The 24,781-nt window shown below is 34.8% G+C and overlaps 1 protein-coding gene across 2 annotated transcripts; it reads right to left on the bottom strand.

Annotated features, from left to right (window-relative positions):
* Positions 1-388: 388 nt before the first annotated feature.
* Positions 389-24,367, bottom strand: LOC101250576 (DNA gyrase subunit B, chloroplastic/mitochondrial). Of its 2 annotated transcripts, none has more exons than XM_004251968.5 (21): positions 24,073-24,367; positions 23,253-23,397; positions 21,304-21,384; positions 21,072-21,185; positions 20,607-20,663; positions 13,981-14,082; positions 11,359-11,509; positions 11,163-11,239; positions 10,437-10,547; positions 9,271-9,341; positions 8,925-9,066; positions 7,090-7,188; positions 6,838-6,966; positions 6,594-6,708; positions 2,916-2,983; positions 2,495-2,608; positions 2,298-2,414; positions 2,101-2,154; positions 1,910-2,015; positions 1,100-1,230; positions 389-953 (listed from the first exon to the last, which is right to left on the bottom strand). In XM_004251968.5, the coding sequence occupies exons 1-21, from the start codon at positions 24,207-24,209 to the stop codon at positions 885-887; spliced, it is 2,190 nt and encodes a 729-aa protein (XP_004252016.2). In that variant the 5' UTR covers positions 24,210-24,367; the 3' UTR covers positions 389-884. The 2 variants fall into 2 exon arrangements, with proteins under 2 accessions (XP_004252016.2, XP_069148965.1); XM_069292864.1 differs by having other exon boundaries at positions 22,933-23,397; positions 24,073-24,311.
* Between the last annotated feature and the right edge of the window lie 414 nt (positions 24,368-24,781).

Raw genomic sequence — 24,781 nt, 5'->3', positions numbered from 1 at the left:
AAAAACCATTAACAAGGCCAAACTTCATACTCAATGGCATTAATCTGTGGATAAGCAAATGGATGGTATCATGGAAAGAATTTGTTGTTGTAGGCATTAGAACTACAAAGAAACAGGGAGATGAAACGGGAGATGGAGAGAGAGAGAGGTCGGGCATTTGTGAAGTAAATGGGGAAAGACAAGGTTGGTAGAGCTAAGGGACTCTTCAAAGAGTATAAACTAGACAATAAACACAGAATTATGCTATTAACTGTTTTATAGTTGATATGACACAATAATTAACAGCTAATCATAATTTTAATACTCAATGAGAAAAGCTTAGTGCATAAACAACCATGTCATATTGAGATTAAAAATGGTACTACCTTGGCCTTGACAAACATGGAACTAAAATAACAAGACTTGCATTTTTCAGATTTTAATTTTTTAAACATCCCTTTGCTCCTACAAGTGTTAATGTAAAGCATCAAGCTTTGATATTTTTGGCAGTCTTCGAGAGGAGTGGCCTCACCTTTCTCATCAGTACAACCCTCTAATCATACAACTACTCATCAACCCTTACTTACATCAATATGTATGCCACGTTGCTAACTAAAAATGTTAAATTACATAGGACGAGTGCAAATTACAGGTAACAAAAGCAAAATAAGGGAGGTCAAAAGCCTATGATGTATGGCAAGGTACTTGATACTTATAATCCAAATCCTTTTCTGCTTACTCTGAATGTTCCACGGCGAACTGGAGAAGAAAGTGCCTCAAAAGCCCCACCATTCAGTTATCAAAATTATACTGCAGCTCCCCGTTGTGCAATAAAAGGATACAAGGTATTTAGTCCATCCCAGATGGAATGATTTGTGTTCTTGCAGGGTTTACTACATACACATTCATATATCCAGTTGCTCAAGGTTGATCATGCTCGCTGAATGTTGTATAAGTTGCTTTCTAACATCCACCTGTAATTGGCATAAAGGAGATGGGCAATGAAATCAAGTCATTTGCAAAAGAGTGGACAGAGATGGACAGCCACCAGTCCACCATAGTTATAAAAAGAAATGTATCAAGTCTGTCTCAACACTACATTCAGAATAGAAAGACATGCCTTGGATCCCATTAGTGAAGAGAAGACGACATTTGCTTCAGCTGCATCCTCCACTACTAATTGCTTTAACAGCCTAGTCTCTGGGTTCATTGTTGTTTCCCATAACTGTGCTGGCATCATTTCTCCCAATCCTGAAAAGTTTTCCATATATATCAGATGATTTGAACACGGAAGTTTAAAGAACTCGCACGACTATGTATAAGAGATGCATAAGCTCTGCATCTGACATTGCTGAAAACCACTTCATTAAGGATAAAAAGGAAATTTTAAAGTTAAGTTGTTTCTAATTATAGGAAGGTGATATTCTTATTGGGATATACTAAAAGGAAAAGGGTGTCACATAAACTGGGGATAGAGAGTACAATTTTCATTCACTGATAGAAAAGCAAGCACCCAATAGACGATTTCTACAAATAGCAAAATGGTGCTGCACTCATAATAGGACCCTGAAATATCAGCATATACAGTTATTACCACCAATCAGATGGAGTATATTTCAATTTTATATTTTCAAGTATATGGTTTAGTCAAACCATAAACCATGGAATATTGGCAGTTGAACTTATAATGTTCATCTAGCACTTCCCAGCTCATGCCCCTTTGTTAGAGATGTTCATGCAGTAAGGCTTTTTCTTTCCACAAAGCACCCTAAGGTTATCTAAATTGGCTTTGTCAATTGTCCCTCATTTAGCTGGTATAAGATTGGCACACAGTTCTCTAACAAGAAATTTGTTCCAAACTGAATGTCCTGTGTGAAATATGCAGTCTCCAAATACAATAAACAAAAGCTTATCACGATTCCTGCCTCACCTTTGAACCTCTGTATGTTATATGATGCATTTGAAGGAAAGGAACGCTGGACCTTTTTAAGTTCTACATCATCATAGCAGTAGTATGCTTGTTTTCCCCTTTCAACCTGAATAATCCAAAATAGAACATTAAAACCTGGAGGACAGTAAATACATAAGTTATTAAAACAACGCTTGAGTAAAAAAAAAAACCTTATAGAGAGGTGGAACACCAACATAAATGCAACCTTCTTCAAAAAGAGCTCTCTGCAACAAGTTAAGAATGTCTCAATCAGGTTCTCCAAACAGTTAAATAGACATATTGGTTATTTTCTTACACAATTCAACTGTTAATTCCCAGTGGAAACCTGTGTTCCATTGGATCACAAAGAACAATGGAAGGGACGCACCTGATATCTAAAGAAAAATGTCAACAACAATGTTCGAATATGAGCACCATCAACATCGGCATCTGTTAAAATTATGATCTTATGATAACGGAGAGCTTCCTTTTTAAAATCCTCCCCCTGAGATGCAGATGATTAAATGAGAATAAAATTTTGAACAAGTGAACACATAGCACAAACCTCAAAGATGAACATAGTACCTTAACTCCAAGTCCTAAACCAAGAATAAGATTTTGAATCTCTTCATTTTTATACATAGCTGCTTCATCCTTTCTCTCAATATTCAAAATTTTGCCTCTCAAAGGAAGAATAGCCTGCAAAACATGAATAACCAACACATCTGACATTGGAGCCTGTATATGTAATTAACTTAGTAGTAAGAAACTAGTAGTCTAATCGCCACTTCTGCAGCACAATTTCTCTCTATACAAGTTTGATTTATCTTTTACAAACATAAAATGCAGTGTTTGCTTTAGTAGAACAAGTCTTTTTTTCTTTTTTTGGTCACAAGGAGGTTAGAAGGAAAATCAGCTTGTGGAACTAACATCTGCAGTTTCATAAGCTTCTGCAAAATCTGAAAAGGGGGTTAACTGTTTATAAAGCAACAATGAGTTCGATTACCTGAAAGCGCCGATCACGACCTTGTTTTGCACTTCCACCAGCTGAATCACCCTCAACGATGAAAATTTCTGGAAGTTTCCAAAAGAAAAGGATTTTTTTTAATTTATTTTGAAAAGGCATTCAACTTACACGATATTACCACAGTATATGCCTGCCTAAATTGAAAGAAATATTACATAAAAGATCCTAGCCATCTGTGCTAATATTGGGTGTTACAGTTTAAAAAATTACTCTCTCAATCCTATTTTACATGACAGTTTTCTATTTTTATAATACACGATGTTTGACGCATTACAACAACAACACAGCCAGTGTAATCCCTCAAACAATGTTTGACGCATTAACAACTGCATGGTAACTTGGCAGTAAAAACAAGTGATGTGTGCTAGCTGAATGTCTCCCACATAAAAGCATTTGCTTCATACATCAAAACCTCTTTTGGAGGGGCGCTCATGAGTGATATAGGCTTATTTATACACAAATCCAAGTAAAGCAAGCTACCTTGAATGGATCTCCAGATCTGTTTCCATGGCCAAGGACTTGGTAAGACACTTCGGATAAACATTCTGTAGCACAATCTCACGATGAACAAATCTTTGTTACTAGTGATCTATGAAGCTGATGTCACTGTGAACAAAGTCCTATAACTGACCATTTACTCTATTTGCAGCCTACGTAGATGCAGCGTTTGAAGCCAACGCGAATAAATTTGGAAAGAAAACCTTAAAAGGTCGGTGTCCTAACTCCTATCCAGTTGTCCATCCAGAAAGAAACTTTTCTCCCATTACCCACCCTGATCCAGTAATACCCTTAAAGAGAGGCTGCGGAGATCTAATGTCCTTTCATACTGACACGCCATAGGATTTTCTGACTTCTCTAGTACACTATTGCCCATCATTACCGTAGGTGTTCCTGATAACTTCAACTCAGAGCATTTCCGCCACAATATAACTCCATAATCACTTCATCAACAGGTTTTCATTTTTATTTTTAATCCCCAAAGCTCAATTTTTTGTCTTTAACTAAAGATTTCTAGTTCACCAAATCAAACGACTTCCTTCTCCTATTACCTTGTCATAAGAAGTTCCTCTTTATGTTTGTCAATTTTTTTCTCAATTTGGTAGGCATTGGAAACAGAAAATCACATATGCAGGAAGTTAATCCAAGACATTGTTAATTAAAACTGATCTCCCACCCGGAGAAATATATTGTTTCTTTTACCTGGCTAACATTTTTCACATTTCTCCTTCACTATTTCCCAGATGCTAGCAATTTTGTGCTTGACCCCCAAGGGAAATCCAAGATAATTCGTTGGTAAGGTACCATCTTGGCATCCTAAAAAAGTAGTCAGAATGCAGCAGTGACTTTATTAACTGGATAGAAGTAACTTTATCTCCAATTAATGGGAAGTAGACAGGTTCAAAGACCACTAGAATCAACCCTCAGCTTTTAGGTTGATATACCTCAGCATCACGCATCACCACAATATCATTCGCATACAACAGGTGACACATCTCTAAAGTATTATGGATGTTGTTATGAGATCTGAATCCTTTTATACAGCCAGTCCCATATGCTAAGTATTTTTAACCATTATAAACGAGAAAGGAGAAATAGAGGGTCCTTGTTGTAGACTCCTTTGACTGGCAAAGAAGTCTCTAGTGTTTCATTGACTAGGAAAGAATCTTATGCAAAAAAATGTCCAATTGAATCCAATTTCCTACCAAATCCAATATTTCTTAGCATGTTAATTAAGAATCACCAATTAACATGATAGTAAGCTTTCTTGATGTTGAGTCACATAATTCTCCTGGAGCATTGCTTTTCTATCTAGAATCTAAACACTCATTGGCAATGAGAGTTGCATCCATGATTTACCTACCTCTACTAAAAGTCATTTGTGCATTGTCTGCCAGCTTGTGAATCACTCTTTTAGGTTTCTATATGAGTATATTTGAAATGATCTTATCAAAGCTACCAATTAGACTTGTAGGTCTAGAATTTGCCAATTCAACCACAGCACTCTTCTTTGGAATTAATGTTATGTAATTGAGCATCAAAACACTTCTCAAATTTCTCTGGGGAATGAATGGAGGACTCCTGTGATATCTGCTTTGACTGTTGCCAGCATATCTGCTAGAAACCCATAGAAAAATCGTCTCATCCTGGAGCTTTATCACTTGTACATTCTTTAATGATACCAAAAACCTTTCAGATGTCCTTTGAAGCCATAGTTCCTCCTCTCTATTGATTTTTGAGTAATGCCCCCCCTCCCGGTTGAGCACTAAGTTGCTCGGACCGGGTGCGGGTGTCCAATACGGGTGCGGAGAGGTCGAATCCTTCATGATCTAATTTTTAAGATCGGGGATATGCATACGGGTGCGTGATTCGCCTAAAAATAATAACAATATCTAAAAATGGAGTTATAAAACCTAAATTATGAGATATATGAGAACTTAAGAAGACTCCTAGAAGGATATTAAAGGAAACAGATTGACACAGAAATTTCTATATAAAAGGCATTCTATTTTCTTCAATGTCACTGTAACTTTTTTATTGATTACAGAAACCATTAAAACTGCCCAGACTTTCCCCATCGATTTTGGTCAAAGTACCCAAAATCGGTTGACCAAATTGGACATGGATCTCACACCCACACCCATGTCATATCGACACGGGTGCGGCACCAAAATGAAGAGTTCGAGCAACTTAGGTTAAGCATAGGCCTTCATTTCAAATACAACCTCTTAGAGAATTCCAATATTTCTATCTTGATATCTCTTGGTTCCTGTTTCGTGACTCCACTGACTTCCAATTTCCCAATATGGTTGTGTCTTTTGCAAGCATTGGCCATCTTATGGTTGAACTTAGTATTTTGGTTAACTTATCAAATCATAAGCTTTTCGATCTGTCTTCAAGAGATCTATTCATATTTGGGTAGCTGTGTTGGTACCTCATCCTTTGGAAATTAGCCCCGACTAAGAAGTTTTCTTAAATTGTGTTGTTTTCCAGTGCCATGTCCAGTTATGCTTACTGTGCTAGTACCTAATTATATGTGTTCCAGTTTTGCCAAAGTTGCATTTGTTCCACTCCCTCAGCTTACTTTGCAATAACTGTAATTTTTTTATAGAGCATAATCTCATCTCCCTACAACCACCTCAAGAAAAGGAAAGGCTTCAAAAATTTTCTATCTACATACTTCTCTTGAAAAAATTCTCACAAAAATAGGGCTCCTATTTTATTTTATTTTTATTTTTTTTTGAGACAGAAAAAAAATAAGGCTCCTATTAAGACTTCCAATAAACACCATTCGCATGAAAAATGCTTGAGTATCTATGGTTGATTTAACTTTGAAGGCGAGTATAAAAAGTATCAAAACTCAACAATTACGAGCATTACATGTCTCCATAGTAATGACAAAAACACCACCAACATAGAACAAACTCTATTGCATTAATATGGAAATAAAATATTCCCATTATTAGCAAGGGATGCCCATACATACTTCTACTATATTATTTGCACTCAAACTGCATAAGCTACACTCAGAAGCATGCCCAACATTCAGCCTTTTTATATAGAGAAAGGTCCTATATATTTCATGCCATTTGATATTTTAACCCAAATACCAAAAAGAATGCTACATTGGTTGTGAAATCCATATTAAGGTAAAATTACCAGCTTCTTCAGGATTTGTGGCTGAACAATCAGCAAGCTTCCCTGGAAGAGAGGATGATCTTAAGACACTTTTCTGTCTCACCAACTCCCGAGCCCTCTTTGCTGCAAGAGCTGCCTACATAAGGCGCAATAGATACAACTGGTAAACCATTTTTTTTACAACACCACTCGAAGTTCTTGAGTGGCCAACTTAGTCAGCTTAATCATACAAAGATCAATCTTGTGTATTTAACAACATAGGTACCTTTAGAGCATTTAATGACTTGGAAAGAATTGAATCTAGCACATCTGGATGCAATTCCAGATACTCAGTCAGATACTCTTGAACTGACTGATCGACCACCTTTCTTACCTCAGGATTTCCCAGCCTAGTCTTCAATGGATATACATAATATAAGTAGACAATGTCAGCAAGCAGATAATTGAAATTTGAAGGCTTGATAACTTTTATACCATAAAATTAACAAACATTTCAACCATGAAAGAAGAGACGTACCTTAGTTTGTCCTTCAAATTCTGGATTCGGAACTTTAACAGAGATAACACAAGTTAACCCCTCTCTTACATGCTCGCCGCTTAAGTTTATATCCTTCTCCTGAATAATACAAATGAACAGAACTTGAGAGTAACCCAAATATCCCTACTTATAAGCACATTAACCAGAAACGAATCAAGCTAACACAGAAGATTTAGGGTATTTACTAGTTTGATTACACTCAATCTATGTGTCAGAGGGAAAATGAACAGCAAATTCTGAAAAGCAAATGGGAGATTTCAACAGTTTAAATTTGTCTTTTTCTCTTTGATTAAGAGCCTGTTTGGCTCAGCTTAAAAGCTGGTCAAACTGACTTAAAAGCTGGTTTTTGACTTATTTAGCTGTTTGGCAATACTCAAAACAGCTTATTTTAAGTTTAAAAAAACTTATTTTAAGCCAAAAGTTAAAAGCTGGGGTAGGGGTGCTTTTTTTTTTTTTTAGCTTATAAGCTGTTTTAAGTTGACCACATTTTTATCTTTTTGTGCTTAATATTTTTATACAATCTCCAAATTACCCATATAACCCTAACATTTCTTTCTTCCATTTTTCCCTTTTCACGTTTGACATAACAACTTCAGCACTTTTATCCAAACACATAACTGCTTATTTTAAAAATAAGTTTCAGCACTTTTAAAAGTACTTTTTTAAAGCTGCTTTTATTAAGCCCATCCAAACGGGCCCTAGATAGATTTCTTTTTTTCCTTTTTTGGAAGGCAACAATTAAATAGGATTGACTTTAAAGACAAATACACCTTTCTCTTACCAATCCCTGTGGTCATTGATATTAATAAATTGAATGAAAAAATAACAGTCGTACAAAGACCCCATGACTAAGATTTTGTGATAGTCCAGAAAGCACTGCTACTGTGCTTCTATAAGATGCGAGCATATAAGCAGTTCAAAGCAGAGGAATTCAGTAAGAAGGCAAAGCCATCATTACCAAAGTTCAATGACTTTGCCCACTTGTGTTCACCTAATAATGTACTCCAACATAATTCGAAACACTCTACTTTGCTTGTTCCATTTATTTCACCACTTCTCCTAAATCAAAAGTTTCCTTTCTGAAAAACCAAACTAATACCGCTCAATGTTATAGTAGTGTTGGTGTGGCAAGAACTAGACGTCTAGACCATTATTTACACATCTCAACTTCCATCTAAAATAGATTCTAATTAACTCTAATGCATAGACTTTGAAAATTTGAACTTTCTTGTCTTAATATGTAGTCACAATAAAGGATATCTAGATTACGAAGGAAGGAGTAAATATTTTAGTTATTGAAATGGAAATTCTTTATTATACAAATCTAACTGATTTCATATAGGTAACTACAAACTCTTTCAATTTTTTATGAAGTAATTAATTCTATTGCAGGCATCAAGTAGATGCATAATAGTTACAAAAGCTTAGGTAACTATAAACTCTTTAGGTTGTAAGATGGACATCCAGATAGATTCATACAACATTAGGATAATCCTCTAACTCTTGCAAACATCAAACAATGAGAATATAAGGTGGTTGCTGCTGATAAGGTCAGTATTTTTAAGGCACTAAAGCTCCAAGATGCTGGCTGATTTTTTTCGAATAAAACAAGCAAAGGAATTACGAATGGTAGCATGCACATCCGAGCAAAATTATCAGAAGGATAGAAGTGCAAGAGAAAAACCCAGACAACATCCAATATATTCAGTGCTGTATGTGCAAGACTGGAAAAGCTGGAGGTATACAAAAACAACCAAAGAGTTTTGTTGGAGCAAACAGAAAGAAAAGAACCAAAGAGCCTATATTCAACAAACCTTGATTGTCTTTGACTTCTTTCCCAAACTGTTGAGGGTTCTTGTTAGGGCAGCTTTCACACCATCTATGTGAGTGCCACCATCAATCGTCCGTATGCTGTTTGCATAACCTAGCACTGTGTCTGAATAAGCATCTGAGCACCTGCAAAGAGAAAAGAAAATATGTAAACCTAACAACTCTTGACAAAGTCATATTGCACACCAGTTGGTGGTAGACAAATAAACCACTCAATTACAATATGGTACAGCATATAATTGTGTGCTACTATTATTCCGACCATCCTTGATGGTGAAAAGAGTAAGAAGAGGAAGATGGGAAGAAGAATAAAAAGATAAGATATCTTACCATTGAAGAGCCATATCAATTGTGATTCCATCTGCTTCTTTTCTGAATCCCAACACATCATGAAGTGGTTTCTAGAGCAAGAAGAAGTCAGGCACTACTCACAAGACTTCATATAACAACAGCATTACCGGAAAGACGGTCCATATATTTTAATAACATGTAGTGTCCGGGCGCTTGTGTGCACCTCAACTAATTCCACCAAGTACGTTATACCTCCCCACCAGCACAAGTACCAGGTAACTCTATCCAATAAGGCTTGGATAGAGGGGAGAAATCATCTAGTGTTTCTTCTCCTCTTAGATTTGAACCTTTCTCAATCTACTTCATCAACCACTAGGTCACACTCTTGGGTGCGGAAAAGAGTTTTTTTCTTTTGATAGCCTCGAATTTTCCAAGAAGCCGATGGTGCACAGTTCAAAATTCAGTAGATAACTGCCTGCCCCTTTACCCCCTTCCACTTAAATACCAAGCATATTGTGCTCTTACACTAGACCAAAGCCTGGGGACAAATAGAGTCACTCTAAAATATATATCCCTGACATTATCTGACAGATTCCAGACTTGATTCCGATATACGGTTCCTTTTGTACAAGACCAGTAGATCGTGATACCACAAAAGAGATACTCTGTTTCAGAAAATGCTTGTCCTCCTTTCTCTATGGAGTGATCAAATTGCTTCTTAAATGGATTAGTTTTTAAGATATTAAATACCACAAAATGTTCTATAGAAACCAGGTCTCCTTTCTTGTATTTTGATAAGAGAAAAAAGTTCTACTCTTTTCAATACAGTTCATCGTCATTCTATTATTCTGTAATCCAAAAGTCGGACTATGTTTTTATTAAGAACAAAAATTCCCAAATATGTTTAGCAACAAATATTAGAAAACTCAAATTTCAAGTCCTCTTAATAATAGTGCCAAATCAAAATGGGGAGAACAATGTCGAAACAAGGGAGCACAAAATATAATTTGAAGGCTCCATTCAATATTTTATGGCACTGATGAACCTAGAAACAAGGACACTATGTTACATGACATGTAAGTATGAAAGAACAGTAAATACATAGGTCAAGATTAACCATGAATCTTTATCGACAGTTCTAAATTTTTCAATAACAAGCATTTTATTCAATAAATTCGAAAGAGGAAGGGAAAAGACAAGCACACTTTGTCTGCATTCAGCCATTTCACATATTCAACCAATCCTCCAGCATAAAAGTACTCAGCATGTTGGATCTTTTCCGGATCTATGTCGTCCTTCTTGAGAACAATAGTGAGCTGAAATAAAAGATATGCTCAATTGTTTGAACTAAATGAATCTAGCATATGAAGGTAGCTATCAAGAATAAGAAGCTTTGATTTCTTCGAAGAAATTTATGAATGTCTATGCACCAAAATGCAGCAGGCATAAGTGAGGAATGTCAGTTGCATTGAAATGAACTTTGAGACAGTTTGAATTGGCTTAAAAGTTGGTCAAACCTACTTTTAAGTCAGTTTTTGACTACTGGAAGTATTTGGCAAATATAAAAATAACTTAAATAAGTAACGAAGGTTTGGCAAGGTAAAAAAAATGACTTAAAATAAGTCAAAAATGGCTTAAATAAGTCAGAAACCAAAAGTAGGTCTCCCCAACTTTTTATTTTTTCACTTCAAAGTCATTTCAGTTTGACTTTTTATTTTTGACTTAAAAGCTACTCCTTTAACCCAATCAAAACGGCTCTTTAGCATGCAGTCACCAAACTGCATAAGCATTTTCACTTAAACCATAGGTTGAAGAAGGAAGACATTGAAAGACCAATAAAGTTGCTTTCACAAACGATAACCTATTAATGGCGTCATTTGACAGCATCATTCAAAAAATGTAGCATGATTCTAACATACTACCAACAATACCTCGGGATTGAGGAAAGCAAGCTCCCTAATTCTCCCAGCTATGGTATTATAGTCAAATTGTATTTCAGTTGTGAATACTGCAAAGGAAGATGCCATCGGAATTTTAAATGTTCATTAAATGGAAATTAGAAACATGAAAAGAAGGAAACCAGTGGCAAAATATTGGAGTTTAAAGACAATATAAGTATATAACTACCTTCTTTATCAGGCCAAAACCGAATGGAAGTCCCTTGCCAATCTTTAATTTCCACCGGGAGCTCCTGACATATCAAAGTTGTTACTGGCTTCCCCCGTGAATATTTCTGTTGATATTCTTTACCATCACGCCATATGGTAACTTCTAGGGCCTGTCAGAAAACATGATATAGATCAGTAGGTCAGGAAAGCTGAAAGACTAAACACCATGAGTTAGTAAAAGAGGGCCATTTTTGGTGTTCTGCTCCCAGTAGAGAAATTCCAGCATTAACCTTGTGCTGTTTATAGATATAAATAAATACCTTAAAAAAATTTTAAAAAAAGCCATGCACGTAATCATTTAAAATATACAATTTTAGCCACGTTCAGTCAAGCACAATCCATGTCAGTCTTTGTAATCATTTTCTTCCATTCGTCAGGATTACTGTAGTACAAAGTGCTTCTCTCTCTCTCTCTCTCTCTCCCCCACACCAATCTTGACCTCCCCATCCCAAAAAGAAAAGAGAAGAAAAAAGATAGATGAAACATTACTTCTCTGATACTATTAGCATCCAATTTAAAGGAGGAACCCTCAGCAGTCACATTTTCTACAATGAGTATATCTAATGAAAAAAGAGAGATATCTGAACTAGAGAGCAAAAGCAACTATCGGTTTACTTTATTTACCTTTATCTACTTTTCTTTTTCTTTTTCCTTGAGAAGGTAACAATTTTTATATTATAAACCAGTACTTCGGTAGTACTGAAAACCTTAGTTGCATGGACTCTTCACTTTTGATGCCGCACCCGTCTCGGATTCTTCAAAATACACTACTTTTGACGAATCCTACACGCACCCGTTGGCATTTTTTAAGAGTCCAAGCAACATAGCTGAAAACCCCTTTACAAAAAAGTATGAAAATCTAAGAACAGAAACAGCAAGCCTAGCATTATTCTAATACTTCTAGGATTGCTTCTGCATCTATAGGGGAACTCTTTGTACACCAAAAACATAATAGCAGAATACAATCTGTTTTGATCATTTGTAGGGATCTGCTTCTATCCTCAAAGCTTCTAGCATTCCTTGCTCTCCAAATGGTCCACCAAATGCATGTTGGAATGGTGTCCTCCAATAACTTATGTTCTTTGCCCCAATTCCGGCTTCATTCCAACTTGAAAGAATGTCAAACAGTCTTGCTAGGCATTGCCAATTGAATGCCTCTGAGATAAATGAAAATCTTCCACAGTTGACCACTGATTTCACAGTGTAAGAACAAGTGTCTAACTGTCTCAACTGCTTCCACACATAAACAACAGTGTCACCAGAATGTTGTCTCTTTCCATTATAGATTCTCATGCATTAGTACTGCCTCCTACGTTAGGAACCAAACATGCCTCCCTAAGTGGAACTTTGGCTTTCCAGATTTGTCTCCAAGGCCAATTGAAGGTTAGTGGCGCCCTGTTTATCAACTTGTAACCTGAGCTCACTTGTATCTTCCTTTGTTGTGCTCTATCCACCATAGGCAATCCTCCCCTTCCTTCAAACCTTGAAATGATTTCAGCCTTCTAAAGAACTCAATTAATCTACAGACTTCCCAGTCATTTAAATTCCTTCAAAGAGATAGATTCCATCCTTGAAGAGACCACAATTCAGCCACTGTTATATCTTTATGTAGTGCTAAGTCAAAGAAATCTGGGAAGATCTCTGACAAACTATTATTACCAAGCCACTATCATTCCAAATCCTGTCTTGATACCATTGTGTACTGTTATAGTAGTAATTCCTTAGGGAAGGCCACATGTTCCTAATTAATCTCCAAACAGTAACACCATAGGGAATGGTTGCTCCTTGGCGACCCATGAATCCATCTCTCCATACTTCAGTTTAATCACCTTGCTCCACATTCAGTGTGGTTCATGAGCATATCTCCACAACCATTTTAGCTTTAGAGCCTTGCTTTGGTTCTTCAAGTTTTTGATGCCTAATCCTCCTTTGTTTTTTTCCTGTAATCAGAACTTTCCATTTTACCAGATTGTATCCCTTTATCTACTTTTCTTTTTAGACATCCATTGGACACTGCACTATTTGGAGATCAAAGGTTACTTAATAAAGAGTTGAACCGTTTAACAATTGATTTGTGTCCACACATGCAAGACATGAGCGACGGATTGTGCATAATCATTTTCAGAATATAGTCTTTCTCTGATTATAGCCTAAATTGATACATGTTTTCCTTGAGATGAGATAAATGGCACCCCGGGCAAGGATGGAGCAAAATAAACTTTTGAAATGAAAATCCAGAACTAGTCTAGGTTACAATTCAACATTTTGGAAAATCCTGAACAGTATATTGAGTCACGAAAAAAGAATCTGAGAATGTTTAAACAACTTAGTAAACATGCTGGAAGTTAAAAACACTAAGAGGTCATTCTACCACGAAACATACTTATCAGGTAAAGCAATGGCAGCGACAAATATAACTGAAGTACTGCTAGACAGTCAAAAAGGGAACATAAAGCTAAGCTGAATAACTAGCTAGAACTGGTGAAAAAAGAAAAGGGGCAATAGCACAACGATTTCAAAATAAGAAATCATGCATTCTTTATCAAACGCTAGCAGATATCTACAACTATGAGAATCATACCTCTGACAATGCATTAACAACTGACAAGCCCACACCATGTAATCCACCAGACACACTATAGCCACTACTTGAGCCTCCAAATTTACCACCTGCATGCAAAACCTGCACGTTTTCTACCACATCACCAAGATATACTCATGCTTCATTCTCTATTTTAAAACCATTGTTTCCATATAGACTGAAATTCATAAAACATTGATTCCCATAATTCTAATATTATGCGCAACAGTGCAACCAACATTAATAAATAGCATAACACGTAATCCAGAAGAATATGATAAATTTTAAGCGACAGAAGCTAAAATCTCATTGGTCTGTATAGTATATACCTAGGAGCTTAGAAACAACACACTTTTGAAGATACGTAACAGTTGAAACACAATGGATAACGTGACAGCATATCTGACCATCTGCTTTATCTATTACTATTATTTATTTTTGAAACTGATTATCTATTACTATTATTAAAGCATGAACATCCCTGCTAACATATCTAAAGAAAAAAATAACCATATAAAGTTAAAGGACTTTGACTTTTAGAACCTTCTAGAAACAGAACTTCCCACCCAACATTAGTCTACAAAAATGTAAGAACATTACAGAAATAATGTATTTATGTCTCTCCTTAGTCTTCAAAAATGTAAGAACATTACAGAGATAATGTATTTATGTCTTTCCCTTTACTTATCAGTTATCATTATTGTACCCGAAAATACAGTTACGCGATCTGAATGTGAGAGTGATGAAGAGACTTATTTAAATTGCATTAGTAGTTGTCAACTAGAGTTATTTTGGTGGATGCATGTAAAGCGTATATGTTTCCGAGTTAACTTCTTATTTGTGTCTTTCCTTTAGATGCACTAACTTATTTGGTTATGTCATAGAGATTGAAATCTGTGAAATTTGCAGTATGGTCATAGAGATTGAACTCGTGAAGTTGTTTATGTTACTCTCCTTATCATTATTCTTTGAAATTTTCATGATCCCAATTTTGAGTTTGTTTGTACATTTTTTTATAATTGAGTAAGCCTCATTTGTTTGCACTTAATGGAGGTTTGAATCTGAATGGTTCAAATATTAGATCATTAAGAGCATTTGTTTTCATTAAGATTTAAGCATTTAATTGGTCTGACTGAACTCTGAATAGGTCTTCTTCTTTTTTTTTAAGCCAAATTTTGGTCTGAATAGGAGTTAATCATTAAGATTTGGAACAAAGTCTTAATATCATTAAGAGGTATTCTTGTGTGGATAATACTCACCATAACTCTATCCACAATCACCTTTCACCACCACTAACCACCTCTATGTTCACAACCACCATCGTTGCTAACACTGCTGGTAACCGCTACCACACTTAACTCCGAAATTTAAAGCTAAGATTCAAACCATTCTTCAAATGGTTTTCGATTTGAACCCAATAAATTTGGAAGTTCCCAGGCGTAAAGTCCAATCTTAAGTGTGAGAAGTGTATTGAATGTGAATTAAGGTCATAAAGGACCTCTACCACAAAGTTATATTAAAAGTTTCTCTGTCGATTATGTTTTTATATAAGATCATAGAAATGTCAAATTCAATCGAGCATATCTCCTAGAATATGAAGAATTACGTGGCTCATAACCTATCAGACTGAAGATCTTTGAGTCGACTTTGCAACACATCCAACTGCTCGTCAATCCAGCTTTTGAGAAAAAGGTTATGATCGTTTACCAAAAATTTAGCAAAGCACATCTACGCAGCTGGGCAAACCTATGTGTATCAAATAGCCAGCCATGTTGCCTTGCATGGACGATTCCAGAACGTGGCCAGCAACGTCCCCTGACATATGTGGGTCATGTAAAGGGGCTACATGGGCCACATAGGTGAGCCACATAGTTGCAGCTAACATTTAAAAGCATTATTTTGAGATTTCTCTTCTAACTTTTCACTCTTTGTTCGACCCCAACACCCCTAAAAGTTATCTACTACCCTACTAAGGCTAGTAAGTATTACCCATGAGCTTACAACATTTTCAAGAAATTATATAAGATACTACCATTAAACCATTCCCGTATCTCTAGTGAAATCAAGAACTTTTTTCTAGGGTTCAAGATTTGATTTTTTTTTAGCAAGATCCACCACCTATTAAAGATATAACCTTCTTGCACATCAAGGTAAGTCTATTCCCTGAAATTCTAAGGATTTCAATCATTTCTTTTTTGGATTATTGATGAAATCCTACACAATAACCCTAAAATTTTCAAGAAAACTCATACCCAAGGTTCAAGAAAGGTTTTTGTGGTTCTTTTCCTTCCAAGATCATATTTTCTTGGGTATTTCGAGCAACTAAAGTATGTAAGGCTATCACAGCGAGGAACTCAGTCTTTTCTCATTCCCTACATCTACAGTTCCAATTAGTAAGATCAAAACTAGGGATTTTACCCCATGTCTATAATTTCAAGTTCCCTCTGATTTGAACTTCTTATTGTTGAATTCTATTATTGAAACTATTGTATATCATATTCATTGATGATTCATGTTTATTCTACCACAGGTACCAGTTTTAGCTAAAGTTAGTGAAAAACTTGCTAGTATATCTTATATGCATTGTTTTCATGAGTAAAGTATATTGCAAGCTTTAAAAAATTATTTCAAGAAAACATATTTAGCTTCAAGTGCATTATTTCAAGAAAAAATTCAAACAAGTATATTTAGCTTCAAGTGAATTATTTCAAGAAAGAGTTCAAGAAAGTATATTTAGTTTCAAGTGCATTATTTGAGAAAGAAAGAAAATTTTGAAGAAAGCAAAGATCAGTTCTGAAGAAGTATTATTGAGCATAGACTCAAAGAAAGAAGTTATCAACTTTACCCTAAAGTAGGACCTTTTTCCCTCAAGTGGGATGGCTTTAAAGTTATTGAGCATTACAACATTATTTGGGGGTAGTATTGAACACCAAGTTGGGTAAGGGTTCAGACAATCCAAACCCCAAATTTGTGCTGCCAATATATGATAGGACCACGTCATTCATTCAGGTGACTCCTTGATATGCCCTGGTAAGGGCTCAAAGATTGCATCCATTACTTAAGTTCGTCCTTTCTACTAGCAATATATAAGATGGATCTGGTAATGTGGGCAAGAAGTTGTACCATCATGAGGCTCACGTAGTGGTTGTCGGTTAAAGAAACTCCCAAAAAAAAAAGTAAAATTATATTAATTTTAGTATTTGCTATTATTGCATATACTCAGTAGTAAAAATTTTGTTGTTAAAGTACACTTGCATTACTCTTCAGTTGACTATATTTCAGTCTATCTTCAGATTTGCTCAATCAGCCTAGTATCTTCAATTTTAGCTGGTAATTTCATTCAGCTATTTTATATATGGTACATTTCATGTCCCGGCATCATTCGACGTTGCAGCTTTAAATGATGCAGATTAATGTATTTAGGATATGCAACAGACGCTTTATTAGGATCTCTTGCATTTAACATTGGCGAGACCTCCTTGCTTTGGAGGGCTCTAGTTTATATAGCTTATTTAATGGTTATTGACATTGCTAGTAGAGTATTTAGGTAGCCAGATATCTTGTCCCAACACCTATCTTCAGTATATTAGTGGCTTCATAAACGAGTAAGTTGAGTTATAGATATAGTTTATTTATAGACATCTATACTAATTAGCATTTTAAATTTTTTTGCTTTGAAGTTATTGAGATCATTTCCTAAAAATTATTGCATGCTCATCTTTTGGAAGCTTCTGCATGGTGTTACAACATCTAGTAGTACGCCAGGCCAAGGGTTACTTGAAACTCGCAATGGTTTTGAGTGCCGACTATGCCTAGGGTGTTGGTTCAGGGTGTGGCAGCCACCACCAAATCCATCCTCTATAGACACCGCCACCGCCACCACCAATATCAACAAATATGCCACTATGATCAATTCCTTCTACCACCAAGCTTCGTCATCACAACTAGCATCATCAATAGTGCCAGCAAAATGAGGCCATATTTTGATAACCCGCTCATATTTTAATGGGTTGCGTGAGTGACCTTTTAGATGGGCAAAATATGGGTTTATACTTGTAATCAACCATAGAAGTATGGGTTAGACAAATGGGTTAAACTTTCAACTTTTATTCACTCAAAATTCATGAAATCACCAAAAGTGTTGTAACTTCTCTTCTTTTTATGTTCTAATTATTCCTTCAATAATTAAAAAGGTTAAATCTTTGACCCTCCAAAAATATATATATATATATATATATATATATATATATATTTCATGTAAATTTCTTTTGTTAATTATAATTATATTCTTGTATTGTTTAATTTTGTATTGGGTAACAAATAATAGTGTAAAGTAAGCAAGTCATGTATTAGTATTGATATTGAGTACAGTGCCTTAAACACGTTTTACTCCTAAAATGCAAATATTCATCTAATTTGAAATTAAAAATACTTTTCATTGTTATTACCTAAATTTATTTTATATTCAAAACTTATAGGAATTATTTTTTACTTTGATGATACAATAAAACTAAATAAAGTATTTTGAACATTTTTCATCTAAAAAAGACAAAACATTTTATCCATGTCTGATTCTAAAGTAGAGTACTATTTAGTCTTTAGTCATTAAAATATGGGTAGATATGGATGAACTAGTATTTTACCCAACCCATTTTTACCCATATGAATATAGGCAGGATAAATTATTACACATTTTATGCTGATCCATTTTTAACCCGCCCAAACTTTACCCTACCCATCATTTGCCACCACTAAAATCACCGGCAATTAACACCATACATTCTTACATCACTACCACCACCACTGCCACCTTCACCACTACTATCATCCACTACCACCACTGTGGTCATCAACCACCTCCATCATAACTAGCACCGCCACCAACTATCACAAACACATCACTGCACATTCTCTAATCACCACCAACTACTACCATCAACCAACTTCACTATTAGAACTAACACCATTACCAATAGTCACCATCATGGCAGTCGCCACAACACCAACCACCTTCACCATCACATCTATCACCACCATTATTACTAGCCACTAACAACAACTATAACAATCATCATCATCACTATAAACCATATCCACGTCACTAGCAAGCATAAGTTTTTCATTTTTTAATCAAATACTGATTTAATTTTTTTTAAATTATTCTTTTAATATTTATTTAATTTTTTATTTGAATTGTATATTTATTATGTACATACAAATAATTTTTTTAAATTCATATGGATATTGAAAAACAAATTGTCTTAATCACATAGTATTCAAATCTAGAGACAACATCTTAACCATTAAAATATGCATTCAGATTCGAAAGCCTTCATCTTAATGAAAACAAATCAAACCTAAATTTAAAAGCAAGTTGATTCATAGAGATTTAATGATAATGTTCAAAATAACTTTTTGAATTATAAATAGAAAAAAATAGATTTGAGGGCAGCAAAAGGAATAAAGCATGGTTTGTTAGATTAAACAGTAGATGACCTCTTGTCGATTGATTGATAAGAAATTTTTGGGATTAACTAAAGGAGTAGATTGATTCTAGAATATTATAATTGATGGTACAATTATAATTTTTCTTTATATTAGTCTTAGGACACTATATTTTTACTACTCAAACATTTTGTTTAATTATGTTTGTATGATTTTAGAAAAGAATAGTGTGTACTAGTGATATGACTCACATGCAAAGCGTGCGCCCAAATACTTAAGCAAGAGTAAATTTGTTCTTTATTTAGGATTTTGAAGTCTAATTAAGTTTGAGTGATAGCTCTACCCTATAAGCACTTTTTTCTGGATAACACTTTGAAAAAACAGATCTAAACACGTGATTGTGCACAAAGTGGAAGTGGAAGTGGAACCTTGCACCTTACTCCAACCAAAAATGCTTTACTGTTAGTATTTTACAAATAGATAATAATGTTTCTTGTAAGGCACATAAACTTTGGGTTGATGATACCACTGCTTTGAGTTTCCTTGGTCGTGTTTTATTTAACTAATGATGGTTAATAGAAGATTATGCTGCAGTGGTCGATATTTAGTTCACAACTGCCGTATTGGAAGGATAAGACAACTGGGGAAGAAAGACGTAGCAGAAGTACAACTAAGCTCCACTAACTCTTCTATAAAATGTTTAATGAGAGATTGTTGACCATTGATCTTTAGAAATAAAAAATTCCCAAGGAATATGGCGCAAAAATTGAAATAAAGTGAATAATGGACCTTTACCCCTCTCCATTTAAATACCATATTTTTGTCTGGAGCAGGGTTAGGACCTATTACGTTAACATACACATCAAGCACTAGATCAGAACTGTTGGAGCAACTATACCTTTAATCTTTCAATATCGGGGAACTAGCTTTAGGGGTACAAAAAAAAACTTGCTTTCATAAATCCTACTTCCTCATGATTATACAGTTGACCTTAAGGATTTCCAAAAGAATAAAATATCTCAAACACCAGTAGGTTAAATGTTCTCATAACTTTAAACACACTTCTACAACCCTGGTAATTAGATGAGAAGTTGACATTCCCACATATTGAGTAGGATAAAACATAAACACAAACACACACATATATATGCATCTAAGAATGGTACCCCGTACAAACATACCGTCAAGACTGTTTCAAGAGAAGATTTCTTTGTCACTGGATGCAACTCTGTTGGAATCTGAAAAAATCCCAACAAAAGGGTAAATTTAATGAGAATCTTTTTTTCCACTCAACAAGCATAAGAATTTGATCAGAATAGAAAATTCAAGGAGCTTTCACAACTATAGACAAGTAAATCAATTTTTTTATTAGCAGACTTCCTGAAACCATTTCTATCAAAATGCAGCAGTCCAGTCCCAGGATCTCTCCTTGAAAGGGAGGACAGACCATGATAATATGCCAGGGAGCCTAGGAGATAATCACAAACATCATATTATGGCTAATAAAACATAATATTCAATAGATGGTTGAGTCAATCCTTTAAGAGATGACAGGCAAACCATTTGCAATAATTACATAAGCTAGTGTGCACATTCTCCCATGACATTAGTTCCACTTCTGCACAAGAGAAGAAGTCAGCTCATACCCCACGGCCATTGTCAGTGATGCCAACAGAGTTATCAGCATGGAGGACCACATCTATCTTTGTCGCGAATCCTGCTTGTGCCTCATCAACGGCATTATCCAAAATTTCATAAACCTAGAAGAAAATATGATTAATAACTGAGGCAGTAAAATTTCAGTCAAGAATTAAAAAAAAGAATAATTAGCACCACCAAATACATCAAAAGAAAGGAAACAGAAAAGGCCAGAGATACCAAATGGTGGAGACCACGAGGGCCTGTGCTTCCTATGTACATTCCTGGTCTTTTTCTGACAGGATCCAGACCTTCCAATACCTAAAGCAGCAGCAATTTGCATGATTATTTTTACTGGTATATGATCAACATATTATTCACATCATGAACTCTTTTCAATAGTAAAGAGAAACAATTTAAGAAAATTTACTGGTGAGAAACAAATAACTAGAAGATGTCCAACATAACTATATATGCTTTAAGCAGCTAGATGTTAATAAAAGTTAACTTTGAAGGTTACAGTCTTTTACATTCTTATCCAAGTAAACAGTATCTCAAAAAATGACCATGCCTTGCAGAGTTCCATTCAAGGTAATGCACAATACAGTAATGCTTATTCTCTCTTCAGTCAATGAGAGACTAAACACTATGTATCCACTGCATGTACTTGTGAATATATACTGATACTCAATATAAAATATTTGACATCAGTGTTGCATCACCTGTGGAAGAAGTTTTTTTACTGATAAAGCAGATTAATGAGCAAACTACGCATATATATATCCTTGATCAAATAAAGGACAGAAAGGTAAAGAAAAAACAAGACCACCAAAGTAAATTCAACTTCTTTCCCCAGAGCAGCAACTGAAAGAGAAACTACTGTTGCATCATATTTGCAACAACCACAGGGTTGAGAGGCTCTCACAACAAAAAAAGTGAAAAGGACAAAAAGATTAAGGGTAAGTAACAAATTGAAAGGAAAGAATTGCTTGTAGAACACGAGATCACTTATATATGGATGATAATTTTCAAAACTCATAATAAAATCGGGTGTGTTTGATATGACAACTAAGTTTTTTTTTTGAAAAATTATTCAATGTCTAGTAACATTGTATTGTGTAAAATATTTTCTCAAAGGAAATTATTTTCCACCAAATGGAGGAATACGACTTCCGTCACTGATGTGAAATTATTTTCAATTACAAATATCTCAACTCTTACTTAAATTCACTAATTCACATGTCTCAGGCCCACTACAAATGCTAGAACGGAGGCAAAAAGAGGAAAAAGACGACTTAAAGGTGGAATACAATCTCAGCATTCATATGAATATTAAAATAAAAGATACAAGATAAAGCTAACTCAATTCAAAAGATCAAATTTAACTGTATACTTCTATATTCTTTTTGGTCAAAGGAGGAATCCGCAAATGAACCAGAATCAATACTTAGCCTCTTAGAATCCCTATACATTGGAAAGGATTCTTCTTTTGATTTTTGCTAACCTGTTAATATCTCAACACTTCCTTTGTTACAATACTAATACCTTTCTCTCAAAAATATTTAAGAAAATCACTAGCTTCAGACCTTCCTTAGTCATCAACTTTTATTATTTTTTCCCAACAAAATGTTAGAAAATAACACGACAAAAGATCTCCCAAGGTAAAACACTTCCCACTGAAAGCATTTTCCATCTTAAGTACACCACCATTTTAATCTAATCTTCCAATCTATTTTCTAGTAGAGAATAGCTTCAAAAATTAACATACAATTCAGACATTTCTATTTAATCTAACAGAGATTGGTTAATTATTTGTATAAGTTAAATTCTTAGTGTTCTGAGGAACTACAAATAGCAAAGGACACATACTGTCTAAAGCATTCTGCCCTGTTTTACTTGTCCGATGCCTGTCATTGCATCACTTTTAATCTTCAAAAGTGCTTTCACTTTAGAAACGAATAGTCCACCAACCTTGAACCAGCATCAAGCTGTGATCCCATCTTTGTAGACATAACACCACAATGAGATTTTCTCACTTAGAGACATTACTCTTTCAGGTTTCACGAAAGGACCTTACACTATATAGGACTCTAAAATAATGTTATTTTCCAGCAGGATCAATAAGTTGTCGCTTTCACCCAAACTAAAACGTCATATATGATAAATAATGACACTAGCTTTTCTTTCACCTGAATTTGCTCAGAACCATAAGCTTTTGACTTAGTATTTTCTTGAAAAGCCTCAATAGTAACGCTTGATGACATAAAAGCTCTTGGAGACACCACGTTTCTAATAAAAATGCCATCCGACACCCTTCTCAGCCTAGTAATCACCCTGCAACAAATCCAAAAGTTGTTTAGCAGAAAATCAAAAAGGAAATTTTCAAGAACTCAAATAGTTATAAACAAAGAAATGGGTTGCATTGCATTTCTCTCTTTCAAAATAAGACCAACAGCCTCTCTTTACACATATTCAGCTGACAAAGAACATTCACACACCTAAACATTGAAGTTTCATGTTCCAAACATGCAATAACAACAATAATTTTTCAAAATACAGAAAAAAAAATATATTAAAAAACAAAACAACATGTATCAAGTCTGCAACACTCAACTCACTTGACGAAATATATTACACAAGTAACTAAAGTCCAAACCCAAAATTGCTACACAGCGATAAAAGTAGCACCTTTCCGCTCTTTACATTAAAACCCAAATACAAATAAAATATTAAACTAGTAAGAACAAAAAAGAGACTTCGAGTAATCAAAATTAACCTTCATTTCCACAAATAACCCGACCCAAAACATTCTAATTAACCCCTACATCAGAAACTGGTACAGCTTGTAAATTCAATACCCAAAACAGAAACATGAAAAGAAAAAAAAGTACACTAGCTACAAAATATCCTTCATTTTAACAAAAAATCAGCTAACCTTACAAAATTAACTTCATATAAATTAAAATACATAAAGAAACGGATATAAAAAGAGGGACGAGAGAGAGGAACCTGGTGTTGAGGAAAATAGAGGGTGGAGAAAGAAAGGTTGAAGAAAAGGGAAGAGTATGAGAGTGACAATGAAGAAGATAACGAGAAGCCATGCGACGAAGAGAGTATTGAAGAGGAAATGGTTTTAGCAGAGCCATTCAGACATTTACCCAAACACAAAGCCTACACTATTGCTTAACTTCACTTTTCAATGAAGAAGAAGAAGAAGATAAGAGTCGTAAAACATTTTGTTTGAATAAATTCTTTACTTTATCCCCTCTCTAAACCCTATTATTCAATTTCGAGGTTCGCCAACGCGCGAAACCAATGTTTGGGCTCATTTTTATCATGGGCCCATCAAAAATTGATTAATTTTGGTGAAATTGAAAAAGCGCAAATTACTTAAATTTTATTAGTTTAGATAGACCGTTTCAAATATTATTTCATCTATTATATTTTTTTTTGGATGCTAGTATTTTTGTTCGACATATACATGTATTCGACTTTTTGAAAAGGTGAAATACATGTGTTTATTCGTTTGAATTAAATGATTGTAAGTGATTTTCTTGAATTAAGGAGTAACTGAAGATTAATTGACTGCTCTAACAGATTTTCACCATCCTCAGTGTATTAACTCTAACAAATGTCTCTTGTTGAATTCATAAAATCAAAATAATTTTCTAATTGTAAACTTCATGTTCTTGGCAACAATTCATTTTTTCCTTTGTTT

This window comes from Solanum lycopersicum, chromosome 12 (assembly GCF_036512215.1).
Source record: "Solanum lycopersicum chromosome 12, SLM_r2.1".
Classification (NCBI taxonomy): Eukaryota; Viridiplantae; Streptophyta; class Magnoliopsida; order Solanales; family Solanaceae; genus Solanum; species Solanum lycopersicum.
This window is presented reverse-complemented; position numbering and strand designations above follow the sequence as displayed.

Excerpts from the sequence above, each read along its gene's own strand:
- LOC101250576 (XM_004251968.5), bottom strand. The coding sequence starts at position 24,209 with ATGGCTCTGCTAAAACCATTTCCTCTTCAATACTCTCTTCGTCGCATG. Across the intron at positions 23,398-24,072 it reads TCTATTTTCCTCAACACCAG|GGTGATTACTAGGCTGAGAA; the intron begins GTTCCTCTCTCT and ends GATTTGTTGCAG. Across the intron at positions 9,342-10,436 it reads AATGGCTGAATGCAGACAAA|AAACCACTTCATGATGTGTT; the intron begins GTGTGCTTGTCT and ends TTCTTGCTCTAG.